Source organism: Akebia trifoliata, chromosome 15 (assembly GCF_017979445.1).
Source record: "Akebia trifoliata isolate Shusen 1 chromosome 15, ASM1797944v1, whole genome shotgun sequence".
NCBI classification, from domain to species: Eukaryota; Viridiplantae; Streptophyta; class Magnoliopsida; order Ranunculales; family Lardizabalaceae; genus Akebia; species Akebia trifoliata.
In genome coordinates, this window is record NC_141389.1 from 27,503,048 (window position 1) to 27,518,114 (window position 15,067).

Below are 15,067 nucleotides of genomic sequence, written 5' to 3' on the forward strand. Positions count from 1 at the left end.
TGATGATGATGGGTATCATGATGATGATGACCATGTCATATGAAGATGATGATAAATTAATGAATAGTAGATACCACTATTTTATGATATATATATGAGAAAACATATGTAAAAACAATGTAACATTAATAAAATTTTAAAATATGGGTTAGAAATTTTGGATTGAGCTGATTTTTTGTGAGGATGATCTCTATGATGGGAAGATCATCCGAAAAAAAATCAGTCCAATCTGAAACTTCTAACCCCATTAAAAGTGATTTAAAATGTGGACCGTCGATTTTTTGCCAATTTTTATTAATAATTTGTAAATCACTTTTGATGGATTTAGAAGTTTCTGATTGAGCTGATTTTTTGTGAGGATGATCTTTTCATCATCTTGACCATCCTTGCAAAAAATCAGCTCAATCCAAAACCTCTAACCCATGTTTTGAAAAACCATTGTTTTTTCATATGTTTTTACATATGGCCCTTGAACCGCCCCATATATATATATATTGTTAAATTTATTCAACATCTTAAAGATGCATTTACATGCGTTTCTCTCAACAAGTTCATTTTCTTGAAAAAATCACATAAATCTCATTTGCAACACATTATTTATGAAAACACACAATACTTCATTTTTCATCTAATTATTGTAATAATTTTATTTACCATTCATATTTTTCATGTTTTTAGGCATTATATTATTCATTTTTTCTATTGAGAATTGATACTCAATGATCTTAGTAAGAATAAAGATTTCAATAAGCTTAAGTAATGAGATGTTGGAGGAAACTGAAAAAATACCAAATAGTAACAAAATAAAACACAGCAATACTTCGTCCCTCTATATTTTTCTACTAAAGTAGCACAAACTAAAACCTCCTCTCTCATTCTTCCTCATCACAATTTGAATCACGAACTCAATGAAAGTCCTACACATGAGTTGGAATCCCTAAATTTTTAATTGAGAAATTGTTAATAACATTTAGAACATATTGATTTTGTTATATATTCTTTTAATTTATTTAAAATGATATGGAAGCTAATGTAATCTGATTTTTTTAAGTTTAAATTATATTTTAACAAAAGTTAAATGATACCCAATCATTTTTGTTGTGTTTTAGTGGGATGATAAGTGAAGTATTTCTTTAGGCATTTCACTTAAATGTATGACATGTACTGTTCTTATTTCATTTGAAAACAAGGTGTACAAGATGTATATATATATATATATATATATATTAAATAAAGAAATATTATCTAATATATATTGAAATACTAGATGTAATAATGTCAAGGTGCATAGTGGATGAAGAAATAGAAGATGTTGATACATAAATTAGAATCATGTTTTCACATCATTTAAATCAAGTTGGATTTTACTTCTACTGCTCCAACAATTAACAAAAAATTAAGTAAAAACTACTCAATAAGATCATGTTTGTAATAACACAAAAGATATTTGATTCAATTTGAATAATTGTAAAAAAAAAGCAATTTAGATTTAGATTCAACTACATATGCTTCCTTGATTAAAGTAATATTTATTTTCAAGAGTTCTTAATTGCTATAGAAGCTTATATATCATGTTGATCTCCAGCCTATATGATTGTTTTGTGACTCTAATGTGATTGCATTGATTTTCATAGTAAATTGGTAATGATTTTCCAAATGTCATTCTCATATAAAACACTTGGTTTGTAGTCTTTTAGTTTGTTTAAAAATTATATGGAAACAAATATTATTATTTCAACTTAAAACAATAATTTAAGATAGAAAATGAATTTTTTTTTTCTAAAGAAATAAAAATTATGTTTTTTTTTTTTATAATAATGTTTGTGGAATGATCAAGCAAACAAAAATTCTCCACTGAACACTACCATGGACTCCAATTACAAAATTAAATAAAAGTTAGTAATTGCAACATTTTGTAACCGCAAAGTTTCGCGTTTGCAACTGTTTGCGATGCAAACAAACATGGCTTGTAATTTTAAAACGTCGTAAACACTGTTTATTTGCATCATAAACCACCTTATTTTATCGAAATACTAATAACTTTTAGTATTTTACAATTTTTGAATACTTGGTTGTATGGATTCGTGTGGCCCTTTAAATAAAATAACAGGAAAAAAAAATCACAAAAAGGAAATGAAAGATAAAGAACTTTTATGGGAAAAAAATATTCATAAAACTTTTCTAAAGCCATAATTTTATTCTCTACCAACAAACTACTCCTTCTCTATCGGATGAATTGAGACACCCACAGGGTTGTCACCATTAAATTAGATCAACAAACAACAAAAAGTTGGGTTCAAAGAGAACCAATTTTCTCAATGATCGTGTTTAGTAACATGTGTGCAAAATCTAATTTGATTTCTAGTTTGAATTATGTGAATTTGTAATTAATTTTATATATGTTCTAGTATGCGTTTCACTCATTTTATGTTGGCAGTATCATATTTATCGTATTTATAAGTTTGAGGATTTAAGTTTGTTCGATTGTATTTTCATATGATTTGGTAAGTAATGAAATTTTTTTTGTAGTTTTAATTTTGGATGAGTTAATTTTTATTTGGTTAGAACTCATTTTAGTGTGTTCAATGTATGTATGTAAAAACATATTAAATAGACTTAAAGGAGTCGAATAAATTGTCTCTTATTGAATCATTGATTTGACTCATTTCCTGAATTGATTTGATAAATTGAACTTAAACGAGTTTTAATACAAATTGATAAGAAATTGAACCAAATCGAACTGATTCAACAGACTTGAAAAGTTTTAAAACTATGATATAGAATATAGATTAACTTGACTCAATGTTTATTACCACTAAAATTACAAAGAAAACATCCAAATTCAAGACAAGTAAAATGAACACAACATTAATAAAGACAAATAGTTTCCAATACATTTGACCATCACACAAAATAAAATTACATGTTTTTCACTAAATCCACGAAAATATAAAATTATCCCACACATACCAAAATGAAACCATTGAAGATTAGATATCAATATATATGATGAGAAGGTCCATTTCAATGCTTTCGGAGACTCAAACCCGACATCACAACCAACAACATGAAGATGATTGTTGCAACGAATGATATCGCGACAGCGCCACTAATTTGTAGACAAAAATCATCGAATTGTTGACACATGGCAAGCCAATTGGCTGTCGGATTCCCATTATGCGCCAAGTATTCAATGGCAGCAGCTGCAGCGGCACTAGATGCTGTTAGAGCAACCATTACCTGACATGTATTATCAAAGTATTAGAAATGATGCATCATAATAAAAGCTTAGGATGATCTTAAAAGAGATATATTCAAGGATGTCATATTTCTTAGGATAAATATGTATTTCAACGAACATAATTTTTATATTTTAAGTCCTTTTATGTATTGTAATTGTTGATAAAATTTGTTAAAAATTAATTAAATTATTTGTTTGTAGTTCTATTGTACATGAAAAATCAAAATCTGACAGATGATGTCAAAGAGTTAATCTCAAATTTTGTTGCTCTGTGTGAAAATCATATTTCCAATTGTTACCAAAATAATTTTTCAATTATCATACTCAAATCAAAATTATGAGATTAGTTCAAAGAGTAACTTGTCACCAACACCCCCAAGGACATTGTATCCAACAAATTTGGGGTTGACTAAATGATACTTGTTCCTCCACTTCAATCTGTCTAAAGTCAAGACTCTTGCCATTAAGAATAAGTTCATATCTACTGTCACTATTCCCATACACATGTTATTTCCCTTGCCCCCCACCAAAAAATATATATATATATTCTTACAAAAAATAGTTTTATATACATTTTTTTTTTCAAGAATTTCATTCAATAATCAATACCTTCAAATCCTAAGTTGAAAAAACCATCCTTCAAGGTGACATAATATTACTAAAAATACTCTTGTTAATACTCTTACCGTGTCAAACATGAGTAAAAGCAACTTTGGTCCTATTGTGTGTGGGCGAATAATGGTGACAATAGACAAGATCATGGAGAGGAGAAGGTAACAGCTGGCTATCCCATTGGCGATGACAAAATACCTGCGCAATTTCATACACAAAACATCTGAAATATAATTGAAAACCATATGTAAAGGATATTTTAGTAATTATGTAGGATGGGTGTCCATATTAGGGTTAAGAAAAATTTAGTAAGTTCTTATTGAGTTAACATTATATATAATTACTTCTTGATAATGCAAATAATAAGCATCTCCAATAGACTCTTTAAAATTTGTTGGCTCTTTACTTTAATGAGTGAAAGATGAAAAAATTATCTCCAAGAGACTCTTTAAAAGTAAGTGTTAAAATAAGGAGGGGGCTTTCACTCTTTACATGTAAGAAAACCTTCAGAACTAGCTATTTAAATGTTAAAAAAAATGGAATAACACTTTTCTTGCAATCTTTCAAATCTTACTAAGGGTCATTGGACCCTGATGGATTATTACATTTGTAATCCAACACAACAACTTTCTAGATTTCATGGAAAAACTCATATCCCCCCCCCCCCCCCACCCCCAAACAGGAAAAAAAAAAAAAGAGTTTGATCCAAGGTGTTGAAAATGGACGGTTACCAAACTCCCAAAACTTAAATTTTAAATTTAACGGGAAAAAATAATATATTTTTCTTTTCAAAATTATTAGAATTTTATTCCCTACAAACTTGTGAGTTCATCACTTTTTATTATCTACAAATTCATAGAAATATCAATGAATTCATTGATTATAAAAGTGACTAATTCACTCGAAGTGCATGTTTTAGGAATCAAAATGAACAGTGTACTGAAATCGGAATTTGGACATAAGTTACACACATTTTGGGAAAAATTCCTATCATTAAAGAATTGGCACATCTTGGGGTCATGTTGGCAAAGTTGGTGTGGCAATAGAAGCTCTTTTTTTCTTTTTTAAAGAAAGTCAACAACTATGACTTACGATCAAAGTATTTTCATTTTCCCATTCTACCCTCACACCCAATTGAACCGAAGCGCTGGATTAGAAGATAAAAAAACTTACGTAAAAGCAGGGAAATCATCATAGGTAGCTTTGAACTGAAAGTAGTTAGTGACAAATGGGAGTGTTTGGTCAGTAGTTCCCATAATAGTTGTGGCTGCGAGAGTTACACCAATAGCAATAAGCCTAAGAATGAAGTCGAATATAGCTAAACCCTTCTTCCATCCTCCTCTCTTATGCTTTGTAGCTTTGGTGGTGGCGACCACCACTGGTGGTGCACCACCAGTAGTACCAGCTTTTGCTTTACGAATGTCGCTGTTCTTCGTATCTGCGATGGTGATCGTAGTTGCTTCTCCAGTACTACTCTTCATCATTTTCAGTTACTCGGGTTTTGTTGCAAAGAAGATGTAGAGAGCTAGAGAGATATGAGGATGCTTTTAGTATAATTGAAAGGTTATAATTTGTGATGGAATATGGGTTTCATGGGTGGGAGTTATATAGAGGATTAGAGAGAGAGAGAGAGTTGTTCAGTTTAAGGAGTTGGGGAGCTGTTGTTAACTTTTTTTTTGGAAAGGTGGCTGTTGTTAACTTGCTCCATTTAGTGACTAATATTTAAAAATTAGAGAAACTCTCTTGGTTTTGGTGAATATTTGAGATACCCTCCTGTGTTTTTGAAGTGATGACATACCCTTTGACTGCAATCTCCATTGAAAGTCTAACTGTAAATGACTTAAATGCCCTTGTCTTCAACCTCTTTCCAAAAACTTTGATCGTCTGCCACTTCTAGGATTAAAATTCTTTTGCCCATTTATCTCCTTTGACCTTCAAACTTCAAGAAAAGAATATGATTTTAAGGAAAGTAGAAGAGGATGAATTTTGAGAAGAAAAATAAAGGGTTTTTGATACGATGGTGTTGAAGATGAGATCGACTAGGTTAAAAATGATTTACCTAGATTGTTAAGAGTTCGAGGATAATGGGTTTTGAGAGAAAAATAAAGGAGTTTCAACGAGAAAATGAGGGCATTTAGGCTATTCTAGTAGTCTCTTAGAACAGACTGGTCAAAGGGTATGACATCAATTTGAAAATGTAGAGCTATCTCAAATATTGACCAAAACTGGGAGGGGGTATATCTAAATTACCCCCATTTGCTAAAAGGTGGCTGTTGTTAACTTGCTCCACTTAGTGACTAATATTTAAAAATTAGAGAAACCCTCCTAGTTTTGGTGAATATTTGAGATGCCCTCCTGTGTTTATGAACTGATGACATACCCCTTGACTGCGGTCTCCATTGAAAACCTAACTGGAAATGACTAAAATGCCTTGTTTTCAACCTCTTTCCATTGTCTGCCACTTTTAGGATAAAATTATTCTGCCCCTTTATCTCCTTTCACCTTCAAACTTCAAGAAAAGAATATTAAGGAAAGTAGACGAGATTGAATTTTTTAGAAGAGTTAGAGGATAATGGGTTTTGGGAAAAAATAAAAGTGGTTTCGACGAGAAAATGAGAGCATTTAATTAGGCCATTCTAGTAGTCTCTTAGAAAAGACTGTGGTCAAAGGGTGTGACATGAGTTCAAAAATGTAGGGCTATCTCAAATATTGACCAATTGTGCATCATGTGGCACTGGCACAGCTAACAGGCTGGTGGAATTAAGTTCAACAAAAACTAGCCTCATTGGAGGAGTCCAAAAATTGGATTCAGGTATTTCTTTATTCTGGGCTTTAAAATAGGTCTGTGATTTAACCCAAGCCCATGAGGTAAAATCTCGAATTGAAACGTTTAGATCCTCGCTTTAGTTGATCTTGAAGATCGGTATTTGGCGAAGCAAAATACAAAGCAAGTGTAGGCAGGAGCCACAATGGGTCAGGTAATTGCTAGCAGCGCGTGCACCTATGGAAATAAGTGTATTCGAAGTTAGATTGGAATGATAAAATTCATTATCATTGGGGTCTAACTCAAAACCAATGAGCTTATAAGGAGAGAGACAAGGCAATGAGTGTTCAAGTGGAGATATGAAATGGGTGACGTGGAGGAAAGAAAGACCCACTCTGATACCATGATAAATTTGGGTCCAACTCAAAATCAATTGGCAATGAGTGGAGAGGCTCAGGAACTTGTAAGGAGAGAGAGAGACAAGGCAATAAGTGTCCGATGTGAGACTAAACTCAACACAAAGATGGGATTTTGCTAATTTGTATTACTAGGATTCATTTGTTACATTAATTTGTGCAAATATGAGTTTTTGAGGAGTATAGACCATAAAAACTCTTGACTAAGGTTTTGTTAGGTATGTTGAGTTGTATTTGTAAGAGTTGGACTTGTGAAGTTCAATTCAACTTTTGAAAGTTGGACAATGAGAGTTAATTACAACTCTATTGCTTGGTTGTTTGTAAGAATTTACTCTAGAGTTGAAGATAACTCTAGCTTCAACTATTTCTTTGTAAATTTAGATTGTGCTTGGATTGAATGGTGTAAATCCTTGATAAGTTTGAGTAGATATGAGCAATAAAGTCACCACGTGGCGCACACGTGTTGCCTTCGAGGCCACCACATGGTATCATCAAAATCGCTATGCGTCACCTTTGAAGCTGTCACGTGATATCATAAGGAACTCCGACCATGCAACCATTAAGGAGATACATTTCTTCTCTTCATTATAAAAAAGACACAATCTGTCATTGGAAGGGGGTTTCTTTCTCTTCTTCTTCATCATCATCTCTCTCTCTCTCTCTCTCTCTCTCTCTCTCTCTCTCTCTCTCTCTCTCTCTCTTTGTAACCTTATGTACGGTAAATCATCTAATTGTGAGTGGTTCCTCAGAGCCTGGGGATGTAATCCGGATTTAGACGAACCTCGTGAACAAATCGTGTAATGTTATGTCTTTCTCTTTTCCCATTTTTTATTATCTTTGTTTGACGCACGCACAGTCCTACATCGGACACTTATTGTCCCTCATCTTGTCTAAGCGCAACAAAATCCACATGACTATTTCACGAGCTTAGTGGGATCTTGGAGTCTTTGTAATCATTATCATTGAATATATATTAAAGATCTTATCTACACTATTCAACAGTTTGATGACACATCAAGATGAAGTAGTGCAAATTTCTCTACTTGTTATTCAGGGAATAAAAGATGTTGTGGGGGGGGGGGGGGGGGCGACCACAATATATGGTAAGGTTTGATACACTTTTGTTTTTAATATGATTAGGATATGTTGGTCACACCATACAACGTCCTCCTCAATCTCTCGATTTTTATGTACAATTGATAGAATTTAGTGATAAAATAGAATACCCAATATCCATGATGAAGCACATATGATGATAACATGGCACTACAATTTGATTGGATCATAATGAAGGAGAGGAAGAACTCTTAGGAGCCCTAAGAATGCTTAATGCATTTTTTTTTTTAAGTGCAATTAGTGAGAAAACAGAGGTAATTGATAAACCCATTACGGAGAGAGGGCTACGTTCGACACGGGCCACCCACAACTTCATTTCAGAAGAGGAAACCACTCTATTAGGCCTCACCAATTTGATTGGATTACATACTTTCTCCACCAAGCACTCTAAATTTTCACAAAACACAACGTATATAACTTGAAAAAAAACAACTTCCAACCCTATTAAATGGTGTCAAGGGCAAGATTACCCACCATTCTAACTAAAGGCAAAGGACACTTTGTAACAATATCAAACTTAGAGGAATTTGAAGCATGCCCAAACAGAGATAAGCTTAACAAAGCAAGCTCCCCAAGAGACAACCTAGAAGACAAGAACCCATGCCAATAATAAGGATCCAAATTAAAGAAAGCATCAAAGAATCTTCTTGTCCCTTTCAAGTCAAGTTTCAATAGTGTCTCCATCCCAAAGGAGTAAAACTCCCTTGTATGTCTCCTCTCCAAAGGCCACAACCCATTCCACACCCTATGATGGAGTTGACTCCCTCTTATCATTCTAGTGGACCCTAGGCACTCAACAATCGCATCGGCTAGGACCGGTGCAAGTGCCATAGTACGGGCCACCATGTACCCGGTTGATGGGTGGACTAGTCCGGCCGTTCCACCAATCCCCATCACACTCTGAGGGATTCGGGGGAGCGGCCCACCCATTGGTATCAAACATTTTTCCTCCTCGATCACGTTATACACTTTAATACCTAAATGCCTCAATCTTGCTACCATCCTCTTCTTAACCTCCTTATATGGTAACACGGGACGGCTCACTAGTGAAGTTTCTTCGAGGAATATCAAATTTGAGTCGAATGGCATGGCATATAGAAACGTCGGGAGCTTATTATTGTTGGCACGTAAATAAGGCTCATTGCGCATATGTGAGTCTCTCCAATCCATAAGAACCATTTTATCTAAATCAAACGGGTGCTCCTTGACCTCGGCCAAGATCCCATGAGCAATTTGATACCCATGGTTTCTTGGCTTGTCGAATTCGGTAAAGGTGCTCGCGAACCCACTAGCATCTATAATCAAGCTTCCCTTCACCTCGCACCCATCATCACACACCACCATAGACTCGAACTCCTCATGAACTACCTTCCATACCGTCGCCTTATGAAATTTTACTCCATTCGACATGCACCCTTCCATCAATTTCGTTTTCAATCTTTTCCTACCAACCCGACCATAAGCACGATCCAAATACTTCGTTTTATGATCATCTATATAAATTGTAGTCATCGGCCACGTCTTGTCAAGGCAATCCTCAAGGCCCATACTCTCAAATTCATCGACCCATACACCATAGTTATTAGGCCACATTGAGAGCGGCGAAGGGTCAATGCAACAAGCTCTAATACCATATAGAGAGACTCTTTCTGCGAGACGAAGACCGGCTGGGCCGGCACCAATGATGATCACATCGTATTGTTTGCGATTAGATTTGTCGTGCCAATGTAAACTGATGTCTAAGAACTCTGGCTTTGATTCGGATTTAAGGTCTAGAAAACTTTCAAAACTACTAAGAATTTTGTGTTGGATTCTTTTTCTTGAAGGGATGAATGTTTTGGGGAGAAAAAATGGTGATGAAGGGAACTTTGTTGAAGTTAAAAGACCAAGAGGAGTTGGCCTGCAAAGGGTACCCATGTGAATGAAGTAACTTAGATACAAATGAAAGAGATGCAGTTTTGATTTTAAATTTGATTTTGGAGAAATGGACGAAAAAGAATCCCCAAACACTACCAAGAAAATGATGCCCACCCACTTTGTTTTTTAATGACAAAAGCGTTTTTTGAGGACAATATGTATTTTAAAACTAGAATGTTATGGTATTCAAGTTGTTGTACACTTGGTGTCCAACAATGACTGCGATGCGAAGATTTTGCCTAGGGATTCCTATGGAAATTGATAATTAGGAAATCTGTATTTCTCTTTCCATCTTCACCATTTGTCAGACTTGAACTATCCAACTTAGTTGGACTAGAAAAGTTCTTCTGAAATTTGGGTGAGTGGAATGGTAACTTAGTCCGAGTCAATTGTCTTTTGAGTTAACTTGGTACTAAAACTCATTTGAACCAACCCATCAACTCAACGACTCATAAATTACTCATTAGTCGGATTAAGAACTTGATTGAGTTATGTCTTATACTTATTTAAATTTTTTTTTTTTTTTGGGGTCAATATATATTTATTTCAATCAGTCATGTTTAAGGGTGTCAATGGATCGGTTCCTAAAAAAATTAGAACCATAATCATAATAATTTTTTCAATTTCGAATCATGTTTTAAAATAAGTGGAATTAGAATCGGAACCACAAAGAATAATGGATACCCGTCGGTTCTAGTTCTCAAGAATCAAATGGGAAAAAAATAATTCAAAATCATTGTATAAAAAAATCCATTTTAAAAAACATATTATCTACAAAGTATTAACTTAATAATAATTTATTCCACAAAAAATATGATTTTAATGAATTTAAAAAAAAATTAAAATACATCTTTTTTACAAGTAATAAACTTTAAGAAGAGATAACCCATTTTAATCTTCAATATTTAACTTATATGAAAATTTGAAAATTTTATATAATATATGTTAATTTTAAATTATAAGAAAATTTTAAATCATATATAATATAAAAATAAATAGCATCCAGGTACCCATTAGATAAAATCTAATGATTCTGGTACCTATCGATTAGGTTTCATATTAGACCTAGTTCTAATCGATTCCAATAATAAGGAAATCGAAATCGAGATTCTCGATTTCTGTTATGGGTAAATGGGTATCTGTTGACACTCACACCCTTAGATCTGTGTGAAGTTCATATTATTTCATCAATTGGTTTCAGAGTAATAGTTAGAACGTTGAGATTTAACTAGACCAAATATAAATTATCATTGACTCAAAAAATAACTGAGTTGACTCAATCAATGGGCATCTGACTAGTGGAGTTGAGTTCGAGTTTTAAGACAGGTCAACGTCATATTCTGTACCTAAATATATCACAAAGAGAGAGACAGTGACCTCGTCACCACCGTCCTATCTTTGACCAAATAGCACTAGGCCCAAAACCGCCCAAACACCTTTTTTTCTTGTTTTTTACTAATTGGTATCATGCAATGTTTTGAGAACAGGATCGGACCGGTCCAGTCGGTTGGACCAGGACTGATAGTTTACATGGGTTGGGTCAAATGAAAAACCCCATTTTTGAAAATCAATCAATCAGTGGTTACTAGTTTGACTCGGTAACCCGATTGACCTGATTGGGTTTGTGAAGGGATCGATCAAAATTTTTTGGCTGATCTTAAAAATATGTTCCACATTTTGATGAATATTTGAGATGCCCCTATGTTTTAAAACAAATGGCATGTCCCTTGTGTAACTAATTTAGTAAAATTTGAGTTGTTGAATCTTGAGAGATGGCTCAGTGGTATTTTTGAATCCAATAAGCGGTGAAAATCCGTAAGTTATGTGTTTGATACCTTGTATGAACAATATTTTCTCGGGGCCACCTACGAGGATGTTCTCTCACTTACCTGACGTATGTGATATGCGGGCATTGCTCGTGTCCTAGGGAGGGTATCATATGCTTGATTCCGGCCTTGCCTATTGTAGTCCCCCTAGTCAGATGTAAGTCCGGACACTCCCGTTACCAAAATAAAAAATAAAAAAAGTTGTTGGTTTCATGAATTATTGCTTAATATTTCATTTTTAGGTCAGATCGATTGGACCCATCGACCTATTTAGATCGACTGATTGGTCATTGGGGTCAATGACCAGTATCATGATGTTTTGCCCATAAAATAAGGTCATTAGTAAACTTTCTCCATTAAAATATCACTATCATCCATAATATATTCCCCATTACAGCATTTGTCTTTTGACGTACATAATTCTACAATATGTAATAGTTAGAAACACTGATCTTAGACATAAAATATATCAGAAAAAGGACAAGTGGCAATGGCAAAGTAGGGGCCAAGAAATATAAAGAGAACAATGTGTTGGACTAATTTTGTAATGGCTGACATGTGGAACCCCACCACCTTCATTGTGGTTTATAGTCTCTAGTTATTGGTTTGTGCTTCTGTTATAGGGCCACTGAGGATTTTTCCCCCCTCTTTCAATAAAGGTAGAGAAGGATAAAGTGTGGTTCAACAAAAAGATAAATTAAGTTATCTAGTGGAAAAAAAAATTTTGAATATTGATTTTTAAAATATTAAATTCAGATTTATTATTGTCGATGCCCAATTTTTATTATAAATATAGGGGATAAAGGTTTTGTGCACGTCACGTACCAAGTGGCACTTAGGGTTGCTCCATGATTGCCTAAATAATGTTTTATTACTAATTTAGTACTGGTATTATGTCGACAATTAGTTGTCATTATGTCAACAACTAGTTGTCTCAGTATGGTCCTGGCCTATGGCTATGACGCCTTAGGTGAGTGACGCCTCGATTAAAACTTAAATATTTCATGTTGCCTTCAATGATGTAGGCATAACATTTTATAAGCACTAAAGAGAGAGTTCAATATATAAGATTTGTTCATAGGATTTATCTAAAATTCGGACTACGTCCCCGAATTTCGAAGAGCTGTTCACTATTGTTGAAGTTATTACAAGATTTACAATACATGAAAGAGGGAGATAGAAAATCCCTTTGTGGGAGAAAAGTAAAGTTAGACATAAAAAAAAATGGAATCAGATGAGAGAGAAGTAGCAAGATTCCAAAAAGGCATCCCTCGTCATTGTTACCTTCCTTTATCTATAAGCCCCTCTCTGACCCTCAAGAGGGAATCAATTATTATAATTTGTCCTTCCCCTTTTCATATTCATGCTCCCAAATGCTCATTCTTCCTTGTAGATCTTTCACCACAAACATCATTCAATGTGTTATACTTATGAGAACCTTGTCGAAAGGGCTGTGGTTGACATTTGTAGAGTGAATAAGGAAGTAAGGCCTTCGACGCTTCTTGAGCATAACTCACTATGTTGGTGCCAAGTGGAGGCTTCGATGCTTATGCCATCTTGTCCTTCCTTCTTCTATCATGTTTCTGATATGTGTGCCAACTCATTGACGTGGGTGTCATTAGGCTCAAAACCCATCCTCTACAACTTTATATTATTCACAATCCACAAACTAGTCACAAAAGTCACCAATAGTTCTTGATAAAATTGTTCATAATTTCCTTCATCACGGATCATTGTACTCTCTCAATTATATGTCGTTATTTAAAATTGATCGAAAATGGCAAAGTTTAAAGTAATTACTTGGGATACTTAACATCTTCTTTATTTTTAATCGAATATTCTTAATTAGATTTTTTATTCTATATAAATTTAGAGGATTCAAACTTCTTAATGAAAAATGCATTAAAAAAATCATTTAATTTGGGTGACCTTCACACCTTTGAACCCAATGAATGTAATGACTCTAAATAAACATTCACCAACTATTATTGTATCATAGGATAATTAATTCTTTCCAAGCAATACCTACCTAATAGAAAATGCGAGGAGAGAATGCCTAACACAACAAAATGATACTAAATAATTACTAGAGTAATAGTTTTTTTTCTTCTTTTTTTAAAAACAATTGGGGGCTTAAGCTTGTTAGAGAATTGGATGCAACGTATTAAGTGAGTTGGTGATGAGAGTAATATATGTAACAATATCAATAAAGATATTCTAAATTAGGAAGTATTAATCAACTTTTTAAAAAAGAAAATCTTATAAAATTAGACCTGGAACATCTATTTGATGTTAAAATTGAATAATAATATGAAAATTTTAACCTCTTCAAAAAATCAGAGGTCTTGGGTTTGAATCCTCGTCCAAGGAATTAGTTAGATTCTCTAAGCGAATCATGTAGAGAGAAAGTAAAAAATAAAGAATTTTCACAATTTTTTTTAAAATATTAATTCTTTAATTAAATTATTAATTTAGATGACTACAAAATATTTTGCCAACGTATTTCGTCCTATATAGGTAAAAAGTTTCGGAATGAGCTGATTTTTTTTTTTTTTTTTGTTGAAGATGATGACTATGATTACTGATCATCCTCACAAAAATTCAGTTCATTCTAACACTTCTAACCCTATAAAAATGGTTTACAAATGATTTACGATCCACATTTCTTTAATTTGCAAATTAGGGTTAGAAATTTCAAAATGGGCTGATTTTTTGTGAGGGAGATCTCCTCACTCTAGAGATCACCCTCACAAAAAAAGAAATTCAGCTCGTTCCGAAACTTCTAACCTATATAGCACGAATTGTTTGACAAAATATTTTGCCCTTGAAAAGGTCCTTATTAATTTATTATAAATAAAATAAATTTACAATCCGATACACGGCAAGTAATAAAGGAACCCCATTTCTTATTGAATCCCTGAGATGGCTATCCAAAATCAACTAATCAACTCAGGTACATCATGGTAACTGGTTACCCATTGATAAATTATATTATTTTAAATTTAATATATGTTCAAATCAGTGCTCGAAAAATCGGGTTTGGGTAGAGTACGATATACCCTTTTCATACTTACCCATACCCGAAAATTATTGGATCGGTTCCGATTTCATAGGTATCCGACCCATACCCGAACAAATGGATCGGGTTGTACCCATTGTTATTTTATACCCTTAA

The 15,067-nt window shown here is 33.5% G+C and overlaps 1 protein-coding gene and 1 pseudogene across 1 annotated transcript; both read right to left on the minus strand.

Annotated features, from left to right (window-relative positions):
* Positions 1–3,024: 3,024 nt before the first annotated feature.
* Positions 3,025–5,337, minus strand: LOC147384969 (casparian strip membrane protein 2 pseudogene; annotated as a pseudogene).
* Positions 5,338–8,464: 3,127 nt separating this feature from the next.
* Positions 8,465–10,135, minus strand: LOC147384970 (capsanthin/capsorubin synthase, chromoplastic-like). Its single transcript, XM_086426881.1, has one exon. The coding sequence runs from the start codon at positions 10,064–10,066 to the stop codon at positions 8,594–8,596; it is 1,473 nt and encodes a 490-aa protein (XP_086283007.1). The 5' UTR covers positions 10,067–10,135; the 3' UTR covers positions 8,465–8,593.
* Between the last annotated feature and the right edge of the window lie 4,932 nt (positions 10,136–15,067).